The sequence below is a fragment of the Macrotis lagotis genome, chromosome X (genome assembly GCF_037893015.1).
Source record: "Macrotis lagotis isolate mMagLag1 chromosome X, bilby.v1.9.chrom.fasta, whole genome shotgun sequence".
NCBI lineage: Eukaryota > Metazoa > Chordata > Mammalia > Peramelemorphia > Peramelidae > Macrotis > Macrotis lagotis.
The window spans coordinates 184,950,497-184,976,725 of record NC_133666.1 but is presented as its reverse complement, the minus strand read 5'-3'; the positions used below and the strand labels follow the sequence as shown (position 1 = coordinate 184,976,725).

Below are 26,229 nucleotides of genomic sequence, written 5' to 3'. Positions count from 1 at the left end.
TATTATGATGCTTATGTTCTAGTCATCAGTTCATTTGTAAAAATGAGGGTAATTGAACCAAGGTTATGTCTACTGTCATTTTTAGCTCTGAAATTCTATGGTTCAATACTGTACCAAAGGCTTAGAGACACTAACTTTCTTGAGTTGTATCTTTAAACAAAGAAATATACCACTGATACATAAACCTTTTTTCCATGGAGTTCAAGTATGAATTCCCTCAGAGAATAACCCTAAACTTATGGGCCGGAAGATATTAAATATATATATACATATATATATATATATATATATATATATATATATATATATATATATACACACACACACACACACACACACACACACACACACTCATTTATTTTTAGTCCATCTAAGGACTTATAAAATATTATTATAAAAGAATATTTTCTATTTTGTTTTCTGTTTGAAAAATCCAGGTTCCTTTTATTTATATGCTTAGTCTAGATTAATTAGTTGTTAAAAAATATAATTAAGGTATTGATTTTCTTGAAAAAATCAATAACTTTATTAATAACAGAAATGTAGCTTTCACATGGTAAGATTGGATTAAGTGAAAAACATTTTTTAATGAAAAGAGCTCTTGAACAAATTAATATTTAATTTTTAATAGGAAACTTTTATTTTTCATAGGAAGCAAAGAGATGGTTCGAGTGATGAGGAAGAAGGGTGTTGAGCATCACCCCAATTTCCGAGCAGTTAAACATGTACCATTTGACCAGTTTATACAACTTGTAGCTCATGCTGGATGTATGATTGGCAATAGCAGTTGTGGGGTACGAGAAGTGGGAGCATTTGGTACTCCTGTAATCAATCTAGGAACACGACAGATTGGAAGAGAGACAGGTAATCTCTGCTTTGATGTTTTTACAAAATCAGTTTTAGACAGATATTTCTATTTACCTTCCCTTCTCCTCTCCTTTCTTCACTTTATCCCCAGTAACTTTGCCTTTTTCTGGTAGCATTTGATCTCATTAGTATAGTATAACTAAGCTTTTATCAAAATCATGTTTTAGATAGGAACCTATTTTTCCTACCACTAGTGTTATATCAGCATTACCCAACATTACTTCTCCTTCTCTTCAGGATTGTAGCCTAGTTCTCTCCATCTCCTCTCCCATTAACCCCTACTCCACTCTAGTCTGCAGCTCTACTTTATATCTATTATTATTTCAGGTCTTCATGAAGACCATTTTATACTTTTTGTAGTCTGAATTTTGGCCAGCCAGAAACATAGTTCCCATGGAACTGTTTTTTTTTTTAAATTTTATTTATTTAAGGCAATGGGGTTAAGTGACTTGCCCAGGGTCACACAGCTAGGCAATTATTAGTCTGAGGCTGGATTTGAACTCAGGTCCTCCTGATTCCAGGGATGGTGCTCTATTCACTCGGCCATCTGCCTGCCCCAAACTAATAGTATTGTACTGTCTAATGCTAGGTATATGCAGAAGTAATTTTTGCAGTATTGTATTTTCATTTTGCAGTATTGTACTGTCTAATGATAGGTATAAGCAGAAGTAATTTAAAACATTGATCAGTTATCTCTCCATTTTAGAGTATATCTATACCAAAAGTTTCCTGAAGTATATATGATTACTATTTGACTATTAGTAAATTCATGTTATTTTCATCTATGTTTATTTTTTGTCATTTTTTAATCAAAATTTCAGTTTATTATAATTGAAGGGGGGGGGAGGCAGAGCAGTTGGAGTTAAGTGCCTTGCCTAGGATCACACAGCTAGTAGAAAATGTCAGGTGTCTGAGGTCAAATTTGAATTCAGCTCTTCTCGAGGGTCAGTGCTCTCTATCCACTATACTACCTAGGTTCCACAGTTTATTATAATTTTTAGTGCCAACAGATTTGAATGAAATTAAACTACCAAAGTATGTTTGAATTACACACCTTCATTTCCCAGAGCTAAAAGAGATTACCCACAATTATTAAACTCAATGGCATTTTTGAATTTTATAATAAGATGAATTAGGATGCTTAACAAATTTGGTAACTTATGTTCATAATTATTAGGCAAAGTCTCAATAATACTACACGTATAAAATGCATAATGTAATAGATTTGTCTAGCCATATGTAATAACAGACTTCCTTTCCAAAATTGTTTATTCAGTACTTTCAGTGAGATGAAAAAAGTGAGTGATCATGATTAAGTCCAACTCCCCTGTACCACCTAAAAAAAAAAATAACCAAAGAGGAGAAAGGAAAAAAGTTCTCATAGGAAACACCTTAGGAGAAACCTAAAAGATCAAATATATAAACAAAAAAGAGAAAGGCAAAAAAGAAAGTGAGGAGAAATCTCTAAGAAAAGAACAAGAACACAACTAATGTACTTTTATAAGAATGATTTAGATTTTTTTAAATTTTTTTTATTTAGATTTAATGTAAGAAAAAAGGAAGATCTAGAACATTGAGAAAAAGATCACTGAAGGAAGAATTCAAGCTCATGAATATTAAGCTTTGGTGGCATTGAACTAATGTTAGAAAATCCCTGAAGTGGTCAATAGATTCTCCAAAAACAATTGTTGAGGCAGAATGAGAAAAATTATAGATGTGACATTGAGAAGCATCAAAACTCTGATAAAATAAAAGTTATATAAATAACATACTATGGCAAGAAGATATCTACCTTTTTTCTGTTAACAGCTTAAGTATTTTGAGGAGTGTATGTTGTAGGGGGAAGTGTGTTTGAGTATTTATTGTGTGTATGTATGAAAATAAAATTTCTCTCTTAAAAAAAATGAGATGTTGAACCAAATGACCTCACAGGCTGTATTTTAATTCAGGGGAAAAAATCACTTTGTTAAAAACAACAAAAAACAAATGGGCAGCTCTGGATAGAGCCCAGACTCTGAAATCAGGAGGACCTGAGTTCAAATTTAATCTGAGACACTTATAAATTGTGTTACCCTGGGCAAGTCATTTAATCCCACTTGCGTTCTAAAGAAACCCTAAAACAAAACAAGAAAACACATAGTGTGGTCTCTTATCCTGACAAAAAGAAAGAAAAAATAGCTTAGTGGTATATAGAACACTGGATATAGAGTCAGGAAGACCTAAAATGGAATTCTACCTCAGATACTATTGTTATAACCCCAGGGTCATTTAACCTTTCTTAGCCTCAGTTTCCTCATCTGCAAAATGGGGATAATAACAGCAACTACCTCACAGGGTTATTGTGAGAATCAAATGAGATAACTTGTAAACCCCAAAGTGCTATGTAAAATGTTAGTTATTATTATGACTATATTACTTTAGTTTTATTCTCTAATAGAGAGAAAAATCAAACTTGACAATTATCTCTTTGAATTTTCATGTACTGAATTCATCAATTAAAAAAAGGACTATATTGAAACATTTGGCAGTTTAGCATCCTTCATTCTTAGAAAACCCCTTTCTCCCTGAGTTTTCATGACAATTTTTTTCCCCCGGATTCTTTTGGTATTTCTCTGACTTGCTCCTCTATTTGCAGGATTGGTATCCTTTTCCAGATCTTTATGTGTGGGTGAAGTCCAGAACTTTATATTCTCCTTTCTCTATACTTTCTTGATCATCTAATCAACTGTTAACTCTATGCAGACAAGTCACAAATATGATTTCCAACTGCCTATTTAGATACTTCATCTGGCTTTGGTACCTTAGGCATCTTAAATTCAACAAATGCAAGACAGATTCTTTTCTCTACAAATTCATCCTTTATTTTTTAGTGTCCTATTTCTTGTGGAGGCATCCGTATCCTTCCAGGCATCCAGTTGGGTACCATTTCACTTAATGGAAAAATGGGGGGAAAGGGAAGGAGGGGAAAATTAGAGGGAAGGTAGATTAAGGGATGGATTAATTCTTTTTTTAAGTTTTTTTCAAGGCAAATGGGGTTAAGTGGCTTGCCCAAGGCCACACAGCTAGGTAATTAAGTGTCTGAGGTCAGATTTGAACTCAGGTACTCCTGATTCCAGGGCCTCCACTGCCACCTAGCTGCCCCGGAATGGATTAATTCTAAGTAAAAACAAACAGTAAGGATATACAAAAGTATTTAAAACTTTTTGCATTGGCAAAGAAAACTAGGGAGGTGCCCATATATTGGTGAATGATTAAACAAATTAACAGTATATAAATGTGATGGAATTCTAATTTTCTGTAAGAAAATTTATCATTATAAAAGATAGTTTCAGAGAAACTGGGAAGATTTGTATGAACTGATTCAATGTAAACTGAGCAGAATAAGGAGAGAACAATTTATATGACAACATCGTAAAGGCAAACAACTTGAAAGATTTAGAGACTCTGATCAGAATAATGACCAATTCCAGAAATTAAGAAGCATGCTGCCCACCTCCTGATAGAGAGTGAAGAATGAGACATAGTTTTTTAAAATATGATCAATGCAGATTATTTGTTTTGCTGGATTTTATTTATATATATATTTTTTTTAATAGGGATTTTACATCTTATTCTGTGGGGTGGTGGTGAATGGGAAGGAGAGATTTTCACTGATTGATTAAAAAACTAATAAAAAACTTCAGAAGTGTCTTTGACTTTAGTTCAATAAGAAATGCAAACTATTGACAATCACAAAAGTGCTCAAAATTGCTAATAGATACTAAAATTAAAAGGTATCACACTCTCCAGATTGGCAAAGATGAAAAAATTCAGTATTGTGAAGAAGTAAACAAACAGATAATTTAAATTTATTAAGCTAATGCACCCCTTAATCTATCTTCCCTCTAAGTTTCCCTCCTCCCCCTTCCCCCTATTTTTCCTGCAAATAGAGGAGCAAGTCAGAGAATACCAAAAGAATCCAGAAAAGAAATTGTCATGAAAACTCAGGAAGGAAAGGATTTTCTAGAATGAGATGCTAAACAACAATTTTGCCACTGCAAAAAATGAATTAGTCAAATGTTTTGAAAAACAAAGTTGAAATTGTTTAAGAAGGGTCTCAAAACAGTGTGGATTTAAACAAGGAGGTTAAGGACAAAAAGAAGATATCTTTTTTAATGAAAACATTCATAACAACTCTATCTGTAATAGAAAAAAATGTTGTGAACACATTGAGAACCCATGATTGACTAAACAGACATGGAAAATGACTGAACAAATTGTGGTATTTAAAAGTAATGGAATATTACTGTATTATAAGGATTGAAAAATGTAAACCCTCCATTTGCCTGAAGTGCCTGAAAAATATAAACCCTCCATTTGTTTAGTCATTCCCACAAAGCAAAGTAAATAAATATATATGTAATTCCTATAAGTCTGCTAATAACAACTTTAAAAGGCAGTTAAAACTCAGATAAAGACTAGTAGACAACCCTGATACTGCCATAAGACATGCATGCATCCTTTCTTTTAACAAATGAAAAACTGTGGAAGTGTCAGGTAGCCTATCCTTGTAGTGATAATGAGTACTTTGTGTTCTCCTTCTCTATACTTTATGGGCCATTCAGTAGGAGTGAATTGGAGGATATTGTAATATGTGCCAAAATAGTTTAGCATAAAAATCTAAAAACTAAAATTAAGTGGGTAGAATTTCTACCATTCCCACTTGCAGTATTCCTGCACTGCGCTTTAGCTGCCCAGGCTTTATGGGGCCTCATCAATGCCTTCCTTTCCCAGCAATTTTAACCTAATTTGAATAGGTTTTATTTGAACACAGTACCAAGCTTGTGCCACAGACCTATCATATACCTACCCCCCTACATGTATACACTCTTCATAAATTTCCTGTACTTTATTCTTCACATGATAGGCAATGATAACCTAATAAACTGATCTGTACAAACATGTACCTTACTTGGTAGTATATGCATTTTAATAAAGATCTTCTAAAGATAATACTTTTATTATAATATACAAATGAATGTTTTGATGGATTATTGAAAGAGGAAAAAAGCATCCATATAAGGAGATATGAAAATTTTTTTTTAAAGGCAGCTACGGATTTATTTGACCTATGGAGGAAAAAAAAAGATTGATTTCTTTTTGGTAATAAACCAAACAACTCTCTTTATAATTTGATATTTAGAAATCTTATTCTGAGAATTCTTTTAAAAATATGAGATAGAAACTTTGACACTGTTAGAAATTAGTGGAAGTTTTCAAGTTAAGTCCTTTAAGTCTTTAATGTTCATTAAGAACATTGAAATAGGGCAGCTAGGTGTCAAGGTAGGCAGAGCACTGGCCCTGGAGTCAGGAGGACCTGAGTTCAAATCTGGCCTCAGACACACCTAGCTGTGTGACCTTGAGCAAGTCACTTAACCCCATTGCCTTGCAAAACAAAAAAGGAATACTGAAGAAAAATTGTTATTTGATTATTCATTTTATCTCCTTTCTGCCATTGTAATATAATCACTTTATTTATTTAGGTGAAAATGTTCTTCATGTTCGGGATGCTGATACTCAAGATAAAATACTGCAAGCTCTGCACCTCCAGTTTGGGAAACAGTATCCTTGGTAAGTGTCAGACCATCTTTGGTGGAAGGAAGAAGCAGTGTCTTTGAAAGGTGGATCCTATTCCTTTTTATGAGATGATGTAGTGACCCAAGCAATGTTGGCACCTATTACAAACAATAGTCACTAGTCATAAGAATACAAATTTAAAAGGGTTTAATGAAATAATCAAGCTTGATAAACTGGATTCCCCAAACAAGTAGGGAGCGTGGTGGTTTTGTCCCTATTCTAAAATACTTGAGTTACATAGATGATATGATAAAACCTTTTTAGTCTAGTCAGTATGCATTTATTAAGCACTGAGGATACAAAGAAAGGCTCTTAAAGACCTCAAGAGTCTAATGGAGGAGTCCATGTAGAACCAACAATTGTACAGACAGGATAGATACAAGTTAAATTGGAGATGATGAATAGACACTAAGATTAAGAAAGTACGGAAAAAGCTTGTTGCAGGAAGTGAACTTCAGCTGAAACTTTAAAGAAACAAGGGGTAGGGATAATGAAAAAATAGAGTTCCCGTACAGTTTGAGATTTCCAATAGACAGTTGGAGATATGAGACTGGAAGTCAGGAGGAAAAGGTAGGATTAGACAAATAAAGAAGTGTCTAAATGTAGAAAATAATTGAAACAATGGGAGCTGATAAATCGCCAAGTGAAATAATATAGAGGTAGACGAGGAGAAAGCCTAGGATAGTTTTGGGGGATACCCCAAATTAATAGGCACAACCTAGATAAAAGTCCATCAAAGAAAGTTGAAAATGAGTTATCAGATAGGGAAAAAGAGGAACAAGAAGAGAGCAATGTCCTGAAAAACTTAAGAGAGTATCAAGAAGAAAGTAATCAGTGGTGTCAAAGGTTTCAGAGAGATTAAGAAAGATGAGGATTGAAAAAATGCCATTAGGTTTGGCAAGTCAAAGAGAATTAGTAACTTTGGAGAAAGTAGTTTGTTTACCTGACCCAGAAGTTTACACCTGTAGCCCCTGAAAAGCAAGCATTATCCCTAGTCATAAGAATAAGCTAGGGTAGGGTTAAGCTAGCATGGTAAGGCTCAAGAAGAAAAGTGTATGGCCATGAGAAGGAGAAAGAGATACATTAGAAAAAGTAGAAGAATAAGAGAACACATAGTTATTCTCCATGAATTAAAGACCCAGATAAATTAAACCCAAAGAGTCCTGAAGGAATTAAGGGATGTGTTAAATTGATCAGTTGATCAACAGGTGGTCTTAGAAAATTGGAGGATGATGGGAGAGGAACCTCATGACTGAAGATGGATAAATGCCTCAGTTTTTAAAAAAGTGAAGAGAATAAAGCTAAGCTTAATTTTTTGCTCCTGGTGAGATTCAAAAAGGATGGTTTGTGAGAATTTTTTAAAATGGAAGTGCTAAGAGTCAGCTTGGCCTCAAAAGAATAGGCCTTATCAGACTAGATTACTAGACTTATTACTATAATATCATATCTTGATTTCATCAGGGTATTTAATTACAAAGTCTCTTATTCTGTTCATTTAGGCAACATATAGAGATGTGGGTAGATGATAGTAAAAGATCCATTTGGATTAACTGAGTGGGTCCAAAACATTGTTATTAATAGATAGCTATCCTCTTGAAGGAAGGTCTTCAATTTTCATAGTTGTGGTTCAATAGTTTTTCAGTTATATCTGACTCTTCATATTTGGAAAACATATTCTGTCAGTTTGCCATTTCCTTCACCAGCTTATTTGACAGATGAGGATACTGAGGTAAACAAGATTAAGTGACTTGCCCACAGTCACACAACTAGTAAGTGTCTGAGGTCAGATTAAAGAATGGCCATTTGTCTAAATTATGGTTGGTTGTTTGGTGGCTGTGACTCCTGGCCTAGCATTCTATTCAGTGAGCCACATTGCTGTTCCAGTTTTCAATGCTATTCAACATTTAGCAGTAACTTGGATGAAAGCATAAATAGCATTCTTGTAATCCTCTTACATGGCTCAAATCTGGAAGAATAGTTAACCTATAATAGAATCAGTATTTTTTCTTTTTTGTTTTTTTCAAGGCAATGGGGTTAAGTGGCTTGCCCAAGGCCACACATTTAGGTAATTATTAAGTGTCTGAGACCCAGATTTGAACCCAGGTACTCCTGACTCCAGGGCCGGTGCTTTATCCACTGTGCCATCTAGCCACCCCCTGGAATCAGTATTTTAAAAGCTCTCAATAGGTTAGGGATGATAGGCCAAATAGACTTCAGTATTTTAGTGAAGCTATGGTCTTATCAGTGGGGTATTTGCTCTAGCCATGCTGATCAGAATCCAATCATGCCTTAATTCTTTGTGATTCCTTTCCTTCCTCTCCATAGTATTCCCTAAATTCTATACAGAGTTCGCCCAACATTCTAGGGACTTTTCCTGTAGGACCCTTAATTAGGGAGCACAATAGTCTTTCCATTTATTATTCTTTACTATTACTACATGACCAGCCAATCTCCTCTTTTGGTACCATACACTGATTTTATGCGGCTTTTGGAGTACAGTTCTTGACTGGTTAATATTCCATCTATAAACACATACTAAACATTTCTCTATTGACCTTTGGATGACACATGCAACTTTAGTTCATCAGAAACTTGGATATGTTAGGATTCATTCACAGCCATAGAACATTATTAGAATAATATTGGAGTTTTTACAAAATAAGGCCTTTGTTGTAGGGAGAAACTTAACAATGTTAAAGTTCTGTTCATTTTCCTATATGTTATCTAGCCCTACTCTCATTCCATTCAGTTCTGGGCCAGTTCACTATACATCTGATGTATGAACTGATAGACTATTCAATTATATGTCATAGTGTAGATAGGCACTGTGCTCTATAACCAGCAGAAGCTCAAAAGAAATTTGAGATGTACAGATTTATTGTCATCTCCACTCCAGATGTTCTTATGGACTATTTGTGCCTGACTTGTGGTAGGATCTTCCAAACTTACATTGGTCTGATCAACCACTATCGGATACACTGTACCTTGACCCCAGTGTAGTGGTGTCATTTTGGTCTTTTTTGAAAATGAAGGACAGCCACCAAACAAACAACCATAATTTAGACAAATAGACATGCTTTAAAAAAGTTTTGTTGATGCCCACATGGACATTTTTACCCAATGATAGAACCTTCCCTTACAACAAATAAATACAGTTAAGTGAAACAAATCAATCCAGCCATTTGTAAAAATGTATACTGTATTTCTGAATCTCTCTAATGAGAGACAGGTTTTACCACCAGATCTCTTGATGTTATTATTGTCCATTGAAACAACAGGCATTCTCTTGTGTGACATTTTCCTATGTGGATATGAAATAGGAATTTAACTGGATAGTTAGATCAGAATCTTTCTAATTATAATGAAAACAGAAAGCTCTGCAATATTAAAAGATTTGATGAAGACAGCACAATGTTATTTGTTTATAACATCTGGAGGATCCTAAGATCTCATAAAGTATACTTTTTCTATTTAGGTTTTCTGTCTAATATCTTCTGTGACAGTGTAAACACCTCTGGGGAGCACATCTCTATTTTCTGTTTCTCTTGAAATTAACAATCAATGAAGTATCACTTCACTTCAAGTTTCTGTTGTATCTGTCAGGAATATTGTATAATTTTTTTAAAACCTCATTGAAATTATTTTAACATTCTTTTCTTTTTAAACCTTGAGTTCCCAGATTCCTTCCCTTCCTTCATAGCCTTACTCTTACCACCCACTAACTGAGAGGGCAAACAATATGGTGTCAATTATACATGTAAAAATCATGCAAGGGGTGGCTAGGTGACGCAGTGGATAAAGCACCAGCCCTGGAATCAGGAGTACCTGGGTTCAAATCTGGTCTCAGACACTTAATGATTACCTAGCTGTGTGGCTTTGGGCAAGCCACTTTAACCCCATTTACCTTGCAAAAAAAAAAAAAAAAAACACCCTAAAAAAATTATGCAAAATAAATGACCATATTTAGCTATATCAAAAAACAAAGCAAAAAATAAATAAATTTGCACTCAGAGTTTATCAGTTCTCTTTCTGCATTTTTTTTCCCATCATGAGTCCTTTGGAATTATCTTGAATCATTATTTTAGGCAAAGTAACCATTTCTTTCACAGTTTCTATCATTACAACTTTGCTGGTTTTTTGCACAATGATTTCTTGATTCCTCCCATTTCACTTTACATCAATTAATATAGGTCTTGCCATGTTTTTCTGAAACCACTCCCCTCATCATTTCATTTGGCACAATAATATTCCATCACAATCATGCTATATTGCGCAGTTGATGAGCATCCCCTCAATTTCCAATTCTTTGCCACCAAAGAAAAAATTACTATAAATATTTTTGTATAAATGTGTATAAATCCCTTTCCTTTTTCTTTGATCTCTTTGGGGTACAGACTTAGTTGTAGTATTACTGGGTCAAGGAGTATGCTATTTTACTTTGGCTGAAGCTTAATAGATTCTCCTTCACGCTTTTATTTTAACTGTATATTAAATAAACTGTGTGTCTTTGACAGATATGTAAATGTCTTTCTGGAGAGGATATGAATCTTGCCTTTTGTGCTATAAATAAAACTAGAAAAAAGTTGTGGCTTTAAATGGAAAACTACTCCAAGAGTTAGAGGGAGGGTTTTTTTTTATCATAGACAAATATTATTTTATGCAATATTTGGTCATTATATATTGTAATAGTAATCATAAATACTTACAAAAAGACCAATGTGAAAATAATTGCAGTTTATGCACTAATACTAGTTGCTGATAATAAAGTGTTAGAGAAATTCTTAGCAGCAGTAGAAATCTTTCCTGCAGAATAGCATAATTAGTAAACACATCCTTTACTGACTACAACAGAACATAGTAATAGAATCAATAAAGGACAGTTAGAGAAAAGATTCAAATAGGAATGCAGACTTATTTCATTGCAAACTATGGTCAGAGAACAAATAATAGAAACAATAGGTTATATGTTCAAAGAAGATGATGACAACAACCAAAAAAATCTGAAACTTTTAGCATGTAGCCAAAGCAGTTCTCTAAACATTTTAATCAATAAAAGAACAAATCAATGAATTTGGCTAATTAGCTAAAAAAAAGACTACAAAATCTTCATTATTTAAGCACAATACTAGAAATCTTGAAAAAGATAAAAATGAAAAATAAAAGACCACAGATTAGTAAATAAAACCAAGGGTAATAATTACTATCCACCAACTTCTTCAGGAATTTTTCTTTATATTCCAATTTCTAGACTCCCCCCCCCCCCATCACAGGTGTTAATTGAGCAAATTCACACATTGAATTGTGGAAGACATGTATTATTTTTATACTTGTTGTCCATCACCTCTCTGCTAAGAGGGTGGGGTGCATGTTTCATAATTAGTCATTTCTCTGATCAGTTATGAAGTGTTTCAAAGTTGTTTTCATTTACATTATTGTTGTCATTGCATAATGAGTTATTCTCCCAGTTTTACTTATTCCATTTTGCTTTAGATTATATTAAGACCTGTCAGGTTTCTCTAGATCTCTCATTTTATCATTTATTATGGCACAATAATATCCCATGACATTCATATGCCATAATTTGTTCAATTATTCCACCCAACTGATACTTTGTTTCCAGGTCTTTGCTCTAATAGAAGGGTTGCTCTAAATTTTTTTTTAACAAATGAAAACCTGGGGTGGCTAGGTGGCACAGTGGATAGAGCACCCGCCCTGGAGTCAGGAGTACCTGAGTTCAAATCTGGCCTCAGACAGCTGTGTGGCCTTGGGCAAGCCACTTAACCCCATTTGCTTTGCGAAAAACCTAAATAAATAAATAAACAAACAAATAAAAAATGAAAACCTTTTAATAATGTCATGTCAAAGGGTATGAATAGTTTAGAAATTTTCTTAAATATTGTTAAATTACTTTCTGGAATGACCAGTTCTTATATTCTTTAGGATTAAATTATTTGGTTTCTAAATTTGAATTCTTTCTTCTATTCTTTTACTGTATTAACTATAATTTTTATTGGGTGGTATTTAGTGAATATATTTACTATTTTCTGATTTTCTGCATTTATTTATGAGATTTTTATTCCCTTACACATATTCAATTTTTATAAATATGTCATTCAAAGCTAAGAAATTTGTATAATCCTTTCACTATGTCCAATCAGGCTTTTAAACTTTTTCTTTTTCCTTTTCTTTTATTTGATTAGGTTTTTCTGGGTTTTGTAAGGGATATTTTAAAGCTATCAGCTATTAATGGTTTTGCTATCAATTTCTGTAACTTGATTCTTTTTTAAAGCACTTAGCTGCTATGTTATTTATTGCCTCTATATTAAGTATAGATTTTGTTTCATTATCTAGGCTGTCCTTAAGCACAATGTACTTTACCTGTAACCTATTATAATCATGTCTGTTTTTACCTTTCTATTGTCCAAGTTCATGTTGCCACCCCCTTGCTTTAAAAAAAATCATTTGAAATATAGTACATTCTGTTCGAACTCATCATTTTAACTTTGTGAATCTTAAGATTTAAATTTTTTTTTTGGTAAACATTGTATTTTTGGTAATTGACTTGAATGCAGATTGTTATTCTCTTTCATTTTTATAAGCAAATTCATCCTATTCACATTCATTGATTTTGTTTTGGTTTGGGGTGTTTTTTTTGCAAGACAATAGGATTAAGTTGCTTGTCCAAGGTCACACAGCTTAAGTAATTAAGTGTCTGAAGTTGGATTTGAACTCAGATCCTCCTGATTCCAGGGCTGTTGCTCTATCCACTGGGCCACCTGACTGCCCCATTTATCTCTTTAATAGTTGACTGTTCATTGTTTTATCATCTGTTATAATTTTTCTTCTCTTTGCACTTGACCTCTTCTTTATAAAGAAGATAAGAAAAAGAACATGATAAATACAGATAAGCTATAATAGAAATAGTCTGCTCCTACTCCTCTGTTACTCTTCTGTTCATCATTCTAGATGCCAATCATTCTTATCCCATCTTTATCTCTATTTAATTTCCCTTTTATTATTGTTAATCCCGCAAAGTATTTGACAGAAATCTTTTCAAAGGATAACTTCAGAATAATACAGAAACAAATATCTTAAAGGAGCCCAACTTTTCCAACAAACACTCCACCCCCCACTGACTTATGAATAATTTTTTTGCTTATGAATATTTCCTTCCCAGATCTTATCTTTTCTCTTAAAGACAATCACCTCAGTCTGTTCTCTCTTGTAATCCCCTTCAGTATACTTCTTAGATCAAACTTCTCACTTGTGCATATGTATTTGTATGCTTATGTGTGCATCTCTTATCATATTCAGAAAAGAATAAGGTTCATGAGACACACATTCCTTTCACTCCCCCTCCAAGTTTGTATATACTTCTGATATCCTAGTAATGAGAAATTAGAAGTTTTTTTTGCCTTCTTGATTTTCTCCCTGTGTTTCTTTTTCCTTTTCTTTTCTTTCTTAAGACTGACAAAACCACCTTCATTTATTATTCTTTATGCCCTTTATAACCCTTGAAAACAATGGGATTCTGAAGGAATACTTATTTATTCTCCTCTTATAGAATATAGATACTTTATCTTTGCTTATTTACATGCCAATTGTTCTAATGTATTTACCTTTATAGGTTTCTCTGGACTCCTGTGTTTATATTTCAGAGCTTCTGTTCAGCTCAAGTCTTCCCATAAGAAAAGTCTGAAGTTCCTCTAATCTATTGAAAGACCATTTTACCTTCTTTATAGGACTATATTCATTTTTGCAAGATAAATTCTTCTTAACTCTAAGTGTGTTTTTTTCCTTTGCCTTTTGTTATATTGTATTGTGTTATTTCTTTACTAAATAGTTGTAGTAGTCTTGTATGATCTTAGGAGCTTATGGTCCTATGGTAGTAGAATTCTTTCTTTCAGTTTGGGGTATTTTTTTCCTTTGACTTGGAAATTTAGGGTTTTGTCTATGATATTCTTTTATATTTCCAATTCACAAATGCTTTCAGAAAGTGAATTTGTATTCTAGTTTCTTTTGCGTCCTGATTCTAATAAATTTAGATAGTTTACTTTTTTTGTTTTATATTCTTCAAGGCAATGACTTGCCAAAGGTCACACAATAAGTATCAAATGTCTGAGGCTGGATTTGAACACAGATCCTCCTGACTTCAGGGCTGATGTTCTATCCACTGTGCCACCTAGACAACCTGATAGTTTTCTTTTATTACTTATAAAATGATCCTGAGAAATTTTTGTTTGGTTTTATTTTGTATGGGAAAGGGCATGAAATTTCAGTCTTTTGACTTTGTTTAACATTTCTTATTACCACATGGAATCATTGTTTCTTTTTTACTCCATTTTATGTTTCAGATGTCCACTACTTGGATAAGGTTGCCCCCTCCCCTTCTGTTCTAATCAATTTATTCTTTCCTCAAGTAGATTTCATTCTTTTTCTCTTTATATCTCTTCTAGAAACTCCTATAGTCCTTGTGATGAAGCTGTTTTTTCCCCCTTACAAATCTTGTTTATATGTTACAGAAATATTTTCTTTTCTGGATTTACCTCAAGGGTTTCTTTTTTAGCCTTTATTTATTCTTATTTATTCTTCAGGTTTCTTCTTTTTTGTTCATGTCTTCAGGCTGTTTGTTGTTGTTGTTGTTGTTGTTGTTTTTTAGTTTTTTTGCAAGACAATGGGGTTAAGTGGCTTGCCCAAGGCCACACAGCTAGGTAATTATTAAGTGTCTGAGCCGGGATTTAAGCTCAGGTACTCCTGACTCCAGGGCCAGTGCTCTATTCACTGCGCCACCTAGCCGCCCCCAGGCTCAGTTTCTTGATGGGGGCTTTGTTCTAGGCCCAGGGTCCATCTCTTCCTATACTCTTGGAAGATATGATTAACCTTGTTTAGTATTTTCTTCTCTCTAGTACGTATGTCATTGCTATTCCTAGTGGGATGACTGAGAATATTCCCACCAAGAATAGCAGTGACATGCATACTATACTGTAGTCTCTATCTTATCTCTACATGGCTCAGTATAGATGCTGATCTCATCTTTGACTCATATCCTTCTGGTTGCAGATTTCCCAATCAGTAGTTAGCATCACCCTCAGCAGCAGCAGCCCTGAGATACCATAAAAGGGTTTTAGGAATTATAGTTTCTCAGGCATTCTTGAGTTCTACCTGGTATGAACTAAATGGGTGCTACACTGATCTTTGAGAACCTCAAGGTGTGGACACACAGCCCTTGTCTCTTTGATTAATACCAAATAGAGGGTTGGTGCTGTTCTTCACTGAAGCTTGAAATAGGCTAGTAGATAGATCTAGTTGACTTCAAGCTCTCTTTACAAGATTGCAACAGGTTCATTCTCCTTGCTATAACTTTTCTCCAAGCACCATGGGCTTTTAACCATCTTCATGTAAAGACTATATGGAGGAATTTCTTGATCATTATTCTATTTGGTATCCCTGGAGTGTTTGTGGGGAAACTTGGGCTCCTTTAAGATATTTGTTTCTCTATTTTTCTGAAGTTATCCTTTGAAGAGATTTTTGTTAAATAGCTTGCTGAAATCCAAATTTACTTTGTCTCTTCTTATAAAATATTGAAATCTATGAATAAAAAAATCCAAAATCCCAACAAACCTTCTTTCTTACAAGTCTTAAGCTAGTTTACTTGGATTTTTATTATTTAGGGATAGGGAATGATTGTCTATAGTTATAATTCCATAAAAAATACATTCATTTTAATTTGACTATTTCATACTAGTTTAATTAAATTCAGTTTTCAAATTAAAGCCAATTGATTCATATAAAGTCACTTCCAACTGACTAATTAACTAGAAGTCAGGCGAAAGTTTACCTTTATACTCCTGCAGCTTGGATTTTGTTTTGTTTTGATTACTTTGTTGTTTTTTTTTTTAACAAAAAGGCTTGCAAGTAAAATGGTATTTAAGTTGTTATGTAGGGTGAGTCTTAGGGCAGCTAGGTAGTGCAGTGGAGAGCACTGGCCTCTGGAATCAGGAGGATAGTAGTTTAAATCAAGTTAGACACTTGACTCTTACTAGCTGTGTGACCTTGGGTCAGTCACTTCACCCTGATTGCCTTGTTCCAGGGCTAACTCCAGTTATCCTATTTTGTATCTGACCACTGGATCCGAATGACTTTGGAAGAGAAAGTGAGGTTGGTGACTTAGCACAGCAACCCCTCACTCAAATCCTATTCATGTACTTGTCATCATGGTATCACCTCCCTGATGTCATGTCATGGTCTTCTTCAGAAATGAAAGACAAACATTAGGGAGAGTCTAGACCTGTTATTTAGTTGATACAGAGAACTTTCAATTAAGGAACTCCTATTCAGTAGAATGGCAGCTGTTCTGAACTCATGGTATTAAAGAATTACCTGAGGCCCTGAGGAGTGTAGCTTAATAGCTCATTGCTTTTAAGGTTTCCAAAGAGAATCTGGTTTTTTGGGGGGGTTTTTTGTTTTGTTTTGTTTTTTTATTTTGTAAATCATTGGGATGCCCACAGTCACACAGTTAGGTTATTTATTAAAGGTCTGAGGCCGAATTTGAACTCGACTCCAGTACTCTATCCATTGTGCCACCTAGCTGCCCCTCCAAAGAGTCAAAGAAATTGCCTCATTGATCCTCCTAAAAGCCTTACCCAATAGGTAGTGTAATCATTATCCCTCAGAAAACTTAGCCTGAGGTAATTTGTCAGAGAGAGGCATCCTAGACAAGCAGATTATACAAATCTGAAACACTGCCAGTCAGATAAAAGTGTAGCTGGGAAATGTTAGACAAATAAAAAGAGAATACAACGCAGATAATGTTAATTTGTTATTTTCTGCGTCAGTATGCTACTCACAGGGACCTATTTCTTATTTGAGTTTGATACCTCTAATTTCAACACATTGTCCATGGTCATTTGGTAGAATAAGCTGGCAACACTAGGACTGGAACCTTGTGACCCTAAAGTTCTTAAAACTGTAGCTCCATATTTTGTATGTATAATTACTGAAAGGTAGTAAGGAAACGTCATTCATTTCCTTAAAAAATATTCTAAAATTCAGAATCTTTTCCAATTTTCCAAGTCTTTCCCCCTAACTACTCCAATATAGTTCCCTTTTCAAGTGTGTAAAGATTAATTTTTAATTCATTCTTTTACCCAGACAGTGGAAACCATGGGAGAGTATCATTAATTTACTATCTGAAGACATCTTAGGATTTTATTGTATTTCTAGGTTATGATGAGAAAAAATTTATGTTAAATTAATATTTTGCTAATATTGTTTTGTGATAATTTTATATATGACCATTTCTGTATTTATTTTCCCCCAAGTATTAAATTGAATCTAGCTTTCTTTCTAAAACTTGAGCTGAGCTATATGTATTCAGCATAGAAATATGTTAAAATTATTTTAAAATATAATTTGACAAATTTTTTATCACAAAAATTGTGGTCATTGTAGTACATTGTACTTGATTTTATTTAATATGTTTGGATGTTGCAGTTCAAAGATATATGGGGATGGGAATGCTGTTCCAAGGATTTTGAAGTTTCTCAAATCAATTGATCTCCAAGAACCACTACAAAAGAAGTTCTGCTTTCCCCCTGTAAAGGAGAACATCTCTAAAGACATTGATCATATTCTTGAAACCCAAAGTGCCTTGGCTGTTGATCTAGGTGGAACAAACCTTCGAGTTGCAATAGTCAGTATGAAGGTAATTTAATCTTAAAGTGGTCAGAATTAATTCTTCAGTACTTCAGTACATTTGCAATTTCATTAGAGTGTGGGTACTCCTGAATAGAATGCAACCAGTCTATGATTTCTTGATTTATGTGACTCTTGTTCATATTGATTTTAAAATAATAATTTTAGCAAAAAATATTTGGATGTTAAACTTATAATGATAATCTCTATTCCTTTTACTGGTATTTGTGTTAGAGAACTAAATATTTAGAGTGTTCCAGGTTTTAGTAACACATAAATTAAATTACCAAGTTTAGCAGAAAGAGTGGGAATAGATGGTCAGCCTTTCCCCTGACTTCTCAAGGGCATAAGGATTTTTTTAGAGGCAATTTGTCATAGTTTATATAGGGGTAGCCTCAAAGTCACAAAACCTGGGTTAAAATTCTATCTGTGACATATACTATCTATCTAACCCTTAGTGAATCACCTGAACTCTCAGAACTCAAAGCAGTTTTCCAATACTATAAGATGCAGAGAAGGGGCCATCTGCTGCTTTGGTAGACATAGTTTCCTTACCTAGAAATTCTTCATGTCAGTGAAATTACAGGTTCAGTCCTAGCCTAAGAATTTTTTATGACTTAAGCTCATTACATTATCTAAAAAAAAAATTAATATCATACCAGTTTCTGTAAAGCAGAAATCTGTAACAAGTTTAAGAATGTTCCATAGTCATTAAAATAATAAATAAGGACAAAAATCACAAAATTGAAATTGCTTTTTGTACCATTAATTTGATATTCTAAATGGATTGCTTTTTTCCTCTCAAATCCAAACTATAGTTTCTGTAGGTTACAAAAACAAGAAATAGAAAGTTTAAAAATTATAGAATTGAAGAAAAATGATAAATGAGTTTTACCACTTAGTAATAGTATGCCTAGTCTCTTATGTTAGTTCATATTATCTTCATCCCAAATCTTTTTCCTGAGTTTATATACTTCTTAGCTCTTTTATTCTCTAGAAGCAGTTTTCTAGTTTCATATCTAAAATTGATGATTAAGAAATATCTTCTACTTGCACTGTGGTAACATGCTGTCCTCTACAAAAGTTCTATTTTAATGCCTCATTATTATTTAGAGGCAAGCTGCCTGGTGAAAGGCTAGGTCAACAAAATGCCATTTCTGGCTTATTCAATAGAATTAGTAAATCTTCTGTCTAAATACATTCCTTACAGTATCCTATGTCTGCTTGCTGAGGGACAGTCTAATGTAGAGCTTCATTATCACAATTTTGGTTGCTTAGGTAATATTTTTTTTCCTCAGCAAAATGGCCCATGAAATGTTAAGATTTAAAATAATCCTCAGTTCTTCCTCCTGCAATGTGAGGAAGAGTGACTAAGAGTCATACCATTTTAAGATGATCATAACCGTTAATTAAACTTGATGTTTTAAATGATCATTATATTTGCCCAGGAAACAAGTGGTTAGATTCTGTTCTGTTTGGCATTTTTTCCATGAATGAAACCAAAGAAAATAGAACTTTCATCTAAGGGTGGCTCATAGATTCTCCCTGAACAAATCAAAGAATTGGAAGAATTTATTTCATCCTTCACAGGAAGGAAATAAGAATCATCATTTCGTGAAGGTCAGAATCACAGAATTTTCAGAGTTGGAAGAAAGCCATTTAGTCCATTCTGTAGCTGGAAAGGAAAGCTTCTCTACAAGTATTACTTTTGTGTAGCCAACTAGCCTTAAAGACCATATGTGAAGGGGAACCCATGCTTGGTCATTTCACTTTGAAGTGTTCAAAAGCTGAAAGACCACCATGAAGATAATTGAAGCTTTATGTATCAACATCGATTATAAAGAAGACCAAGTATAAAAAAAAATCTATGAATATCTTAAGATCTTGCAAATCAAGTCAACATTTACCTTTGCTGTTTATTGACTGCAATGTCAAGGTAATTATCAGTGTTTAATGATTAAAAATTATGTCCAAAAATATCCAGGATTGAAAAATAAAAGAATCCAAAAGTCATATGCAACCCAGAATCCTTGTTAATTAGGAATACTTCAGAAATCAAGTGAAAAGGGAATGGATGTGACAAGCATGAGACAACATCCCCAAAATCAAATTTTATATTTATCTTATCACATAGTTAATGACTAATTGCCCACATTGGAAGCTTTTCAGAATTAGTTAGAGATTTGGATCTGGTTAGAACTTTGATCAAAATTGCTTGAAATTATAAAGATGAGAAGATACTGTCCAATTTTAACATCTTCATCCTGATCTTTTAAAACAAATATGTACCTCTGGAAAAACAGAAAGCGGGACAAAAGTAAAAGCTGATTTTTTTTTTTTTACCATTTCTTAATAGTCAAATGCTAAATAGTTGTCACAATGGAGGCAAAAAGAGGATAGATAACCTCTTTATGTAGAAAAATACTTACTGTCCTTGCCAAAGTAACAATATATAACTCCCAAGGACAGTACTGATTTAGAGAACAAATTTGCATTGTATTGGAGAGGAAGAATATGAAAAATTGGAAGCAGTGCTGTCTCACAAAATAGTATAAGGTGATCAAAGGGAAAGTATGTCTGTAGAGAGTTTAGAATGAGAACCAACTGGGCAGGATCATCCTGAGAGTACTTATTAGATGAATCTGGAAAGACAAGTTGATGTTATAGAGAACATATCAGCCAGTCTTTCTATAACTTAGAACAGTGTCTGCATAATATAAGCATTTAATAATTATTTTCCTTCTTTCCTTTCTATGGTATCTATACTCATTAATAATCATAATGCATTTGACCTTCAGTGCTCAGTGTCTTAAAGGGACAGTATTACTTAAAAAAATGAAGATGGGAAGGATTACTGGACCTGACAAGATATTCAGAGAACAAATCTATTCTAGAGGTGAAAAGTTGAAGACTCTCAGCTTTGGATTCTAGAGATATCTTGAAGATGACAAGTTTCGCTCCCACGAAATGGAAAAGATCATGGAATGGATTATTAGGCAAAACAGACAACTGAGAAGATAACAGTGAAAATTCTCTCACATCTCTATTTTCTCATCTTTGTAAAATATGAGAATGATTATGCATGCAACAGTGGAAAGTCTGCTAGATTCGAAAACAGGGGACTTGGATTCACATCCCAGCTCTGACCTTTACTTTAGGCAAATCACTTAATCAGTTTTCTCATATGTAAAATGAACAGATTTGGCATTAGATGATTATGAGGGTCGTTTTTAATCTGTGAACCTTAATGGAAATGTGAAAAAGGGAATAGACAAGCTTTCTCAGGACATTTCTGTATAATATTTTCACTGTTTCACAGTGGGACAAGAGGTCTATCTGTTGTTTGTTATTAAATTGAACTGATCTGAAGGTCACAGTCACTTTCTTTCCCCACTAAATCTTTGGAGAGAATGGAGTTGATTTAGAAACAGAATCTGAGGCCTCGTGGATCTATGAGCTATGACTATGGTTGGCATATGAGAGACTCTGGAAGTCAGTTAGCCATCAGACCCTAACACTGGGAATATCAAGGGATAAATTGGTATTGGTGTCTCCTTGGGACCAGTCCATGATCTAAATATAAATGGTACACATTCTAGATGATTGACAAACCAAAGAGCATCATTAGAAGTATCTGCCAAGGCTATTGAGAAGGCAAAGGCCCAAAAGGTTGAGAAACGTTTTGTATAAACAGATAACCAACTTGTCACTAAAGGTATGAATGAATATTAACAATTAGAAAGATATGGCCACAAAGACCAGTTCACTTAGTTGGATAATATGACTCGGAACATAGATGTTGAGTGAAAGTAGGTTTCTGTTCACTTAGAAGTTGAAGACAGTGCCGAAAGTCAAAGATTAGCCAGAGAAATAACTAGAAAGAAGTGAGCAGATTCAATCAATACTGGAGATATTGAACTGAATTTAAAGTGTCATTCCATTTTAGGGGCAGCTAGATAGAGTACTAGCCCTGGAGTTAGGAGGACCTGCCTCAAACACTTGATACTTGTGTACTGAGAAAATCATTTAACTCATTGCCCCATGACACCCCCCCCCAAAAGGGTCACTCCCATTTAGCCTTGCAATTTAATCACAAATCATATTCTCTTTACCTTTCTGTCTCCCTTATCTTGGGACTATATTCCATAGCTATCTTTGGCCATTTTCTTCATATGCTTTCCCAGTTTTTCTATGTGTGATTTAAAATTTCTTTTGCATACTATCAACCACTGTGGAAATTTTTCAATGTACCAATACTTAAAGGAAGGCAGATATCCTCATATGAGTCAGGTCCAGTTGAATTCTGACTTCCTCAGCTTTTGCCCCAGACCACCTAGACCCAATCCAGACTGCTTGACTGCTCATATAACTTGTGTTAATGGGAATGTCAACTTTTCCTTCAGGTAAGATGGACTGCTAAGGAGACCTTACCTTCATTGTCAACTTAGCTACTGACTATCTGAAGATGCTAGGGCCATGCAATCTCTCCTCTGGAGCATTCTTATGACTTTTAGTACCTGGGACTTCTAAATGTTGCCCTTTGCCCAGGAGCTGAACTCTCTAAACTGTGGTCTTCCTCCAAATGCAAACTCAGTCATGGATCATCTTTCTTTCTTTAGTTATAAATTCCCAGGGCTGAGCATGGAACTTGACCTTGGTAGGAATAGTCCAAAAAATGCTTTTTCATTCATTCATAATGCCTGGTTTATGGATTCCCTGACCCTTCCCACAAGTGCTGTCTTTACTTTATGAAATGAACACTTCTTTTTTGCAATTAAGAAAAATCTTAAGGATTTGGCAAAGGTAAAATAAAAATCAGCAAAAAAGGAAGACTTTGAAAAGAGACCCAAAATGAGTGTTAAGTGATATTCTGATCAGTAATGGTGTCAGTTGTTTCACATTTAAATTAATTCTTCCTTTTTTAAAAAATAGGCTTTACTTTCACAATTCTGGATATGTTGCTTTTACAAGTTTAGAGAAGTTTTGCATAGATTCTGGATGTCAGGGTCAAATAACTTAAATTGTTTCTGTTCAAAACAAAATGTGGACTTACTGAAGATACTTTCAAAATTTACTACAAATAGTCTATGGTCTAATTACACTAGCTTTCTTGCTATTCCTGTTGTGTGACTTTTCATCTTTTAACTCCACAGCTTTGCACAGGCTGGACCTCCATTCCTGAAGGCACCTCCTCCTTTCTTTTGCTTCTTACATTCCTTCAAATCCTTCAGACCTTCAAACAAACATAAAACCTTTGCTGATCCCTCCAAATGCTGGATTGTGGATTAGGGAAAAAAAGGAAGGCAAATAGATTTTCGAAAAGTAAAAATAATTTGAAAATAATAATATTTAAGAAATTTAAAAAGTACTTCTTTATCCAAGAAATCATGATAGATATAACCCTCAAAACATTTTTATTTCAACATCAAGCAAAGCATAAAACAAAGTATATATTCATTAAAAGTATTCACCACATTCATGGAGTTTTGTCATGCACAAAGACCAAATAGAGGCATTTTCCAGAGTGGGAGATTTTTAAGATGCTTCTATTTGGATATGTCATTGTACTGATCATAACAAGTTGCATTATTCCTCAGTGGGTTCCATGGTAATTCAGAAATGGGAAAACATAGTATATGATATCCATGATCTATAGTTGGATATGCATCTGATTGAAATAATTATTTAATCAGTACAAATATGTACAGCAGAAAGAAAATTCTATCAGGACTTTCCATCTACTGTGAATGAAACCTCCTTTTAATGTCTTCTTCACTTAGTGTGAGCTCATTGAAAGTAAGGTCTTTTTTCCCTTTTCTATTTGTATACTAAGTGCTTAGTATATGATATAATGAATAATTTCCCATTCCATTTCTCCCCTCAAGACAGTGAATAGGATTTCAAATTGAATAGAAGAGATTAGGTTGTATTGTATTGGGAAATTATACAATGGTTTCTGTGCCCATTGCTGTCACAAACAGCCCTTAAAATACAAATGCATTATCACAGTGATGATATGTAGCTATGAACTATGGAATACCAAAATCTCAGAAGAATTGCAATTGTGGGTAGAAAGCAGATAGTCTATATACCAGCCAGACTGGTCATTCCTAGTCTGTGGGATTCCATGCCCACTCTCCCTGCTACTGACCTGCTATCCCTACTATCCCTTCTTACCTCCACTCCACTTCTGGGCTCCCAAGCTCCCTTTAAGGTTCAGCTTGGGGGCAACTTCCTACATACATAGCCTTTCCCCAGCTCTCTTTCTTCCACCAAGAAATTACTTTGTATAAATTTTGTATTTACTTCTCTTTGTATAAGTTATTTCTGGGAATGTTAGCCTCTGTAGGCAGGGATTTTTTTTTTTTTTTTTTTTTTAGGTTTTTGCAAGGCAATGGGGTTAAGTGGCTTGCCCAAGGCCGCACAGCTAGGTAATTAAGTGTCTGAGGCCGGATTTGAACTCAGGTACTCCTGACTCCAAGGCCAGTGCTCTATCCACTGCGCCACCTAGCCGCCCCAGCAGGGAATTTTTATCTCTGAATACTGACTGCCAGGTACATAATAAATGTTGAACAAGTTGAGAAGTGATATAAGGAGTTTGACCTTTACCTTAATGAGATTATGGGATATAGCATATAGATTATGGGATATATGTGGCTATAGCACTGTTAGTCAGAAATTATAAAAGAACTAAAAGGAAGGTCTCCATGATGAGCAGACCTGGATAAGTTGCAGTGTGTATTGTGGAAGGGATAGCAGTGTTAGCAAGAATACATCTTTTGATGTGAGTATCAGTAGGTAGTGGAAATCTTACATATATGGTTGAAAATAAGGGTTTAGAGCTCATTGGGAGTCATGTGTCAAAATGGCAGTTGAAGTCAAAGGAGAAAATTGCTAAGTGCAATATAGAGGGAAAATAGACAAGAGAAGAAGCCTTATCCTAGAATGAAGAATGAACAAAGGAGAAAGAGAAAGAGCAGTTGCAAACATAGGTGGCAAACTATATATGGTCATGTTTCTGTGAAACAATTAGGAGAAAGAGAATTTCTAGGAATGAGTATTCTGTGCTGCAGAATTGTCTAGAAGGATGAAAACTGAAAAAAGGTAGATTAGACTTGGTGACCCAAAAATAATAAGGGGGGGCTTCTGGTTGTTTTGCTTCAAATTATGTAAAATTTTGTATAAACTAAGGTGACTTAACAAGGAATTTTAATTGGACTCAATCCATTTTATAGTGCTATTTACTGTATAGAACTATCCTCAATATATGCCATGCTAAGTCTTTGGATATCAGTATGAATCAGTAATCATTTTTCATCCTTGGTATATAATAATTTTAATATATTACATTTCTTACTGGTCTTGTTCCCCCTTTTAGGGTGAAGTAGTTAAGAAGTACACTCAGTCCAATCCTAAAACCTATGAAGAAAGAATTAAATTAATACTCCAGATGTGTGTGGAGGCTGCAGCAGAAGCTGTAAAACTAAATTGCAGAATTTTGGGAGTAGGTGAGTTGTAATATATTTTTAATTTGAAATACCTCAATACCTGTACAGAATAAGTTTATTAGATTGTAAGATATGCTGTGTTCTGATGTGCATTTTTCAATTAATCAATAATATTAAAAGACAATTGTCTCATAATGGGGATAAGCATATTTATAATACCCACTAGTATAGCATAGTACCACTGTGCTAATAACTTTTACAAATATTATCTCACTTGATTCATCCAACATCCCTGTGAGGTAATAATCATTATTCCTATTTTAAAGATGAGGAAATTGGGGGCAGCTACTCTGGCCCTGTAGTCAGGAGGACCTGAGTTCAAATCCGGCCTCAGACACTTAATAATTACCTAGCTGTGTGGCCTTGGGCAAGACACTTAACCCCATTTGCCTTGCAAAAAAAAACTAAAAAAAAAGATGAGATTGAATCAGAAGCAATATTCATACTGTTAGTAAGTGAATGAAGCCAGATTTTAAATCAAATTTCCTGACTTGAGGCTCAGCACTTTATGTATTCTACTGTGAGCTACACCCTGCCTTTGTAA

At 34.2% G+C, this 26,229-nt stretch overlaps 1 protein-coding gene across 3 annotated transcripts in view; it reads left to right on the top strand.

Moving 5' to 3' along the window:
* Positions 1-26,229, top strand: part of GNE (glucosamine (UDP-N-acetyl)-2-epimerase/N-acetylmannosamine kinase) — a 98,977-nt gene that overhangs the window by 49,898 nt on the left and 22,850 nt on the right. For all 3 annotated transcript variants that reach the window (XM_074203738.1, XM_074203740.1, XM_074203739.1), the window contains exons 5-8: positions 652-864; positions 6,390-6,477; positions 17,977-18,187; positions 25,556-25,685. In XM_074203738.1, coding sequence (XP_074059839.1) covers positions 652-864; positions 6,390-6,477; positions 17,977-18,187; positions 25,556-25,685 — 642 coding nt within the window. The remainder of the gene's footprint in view (positions 1-651; positions 865-6,389; positions 6,478-17,976; positions 18,188-25,555; positions 25,686-26,229) is intronic.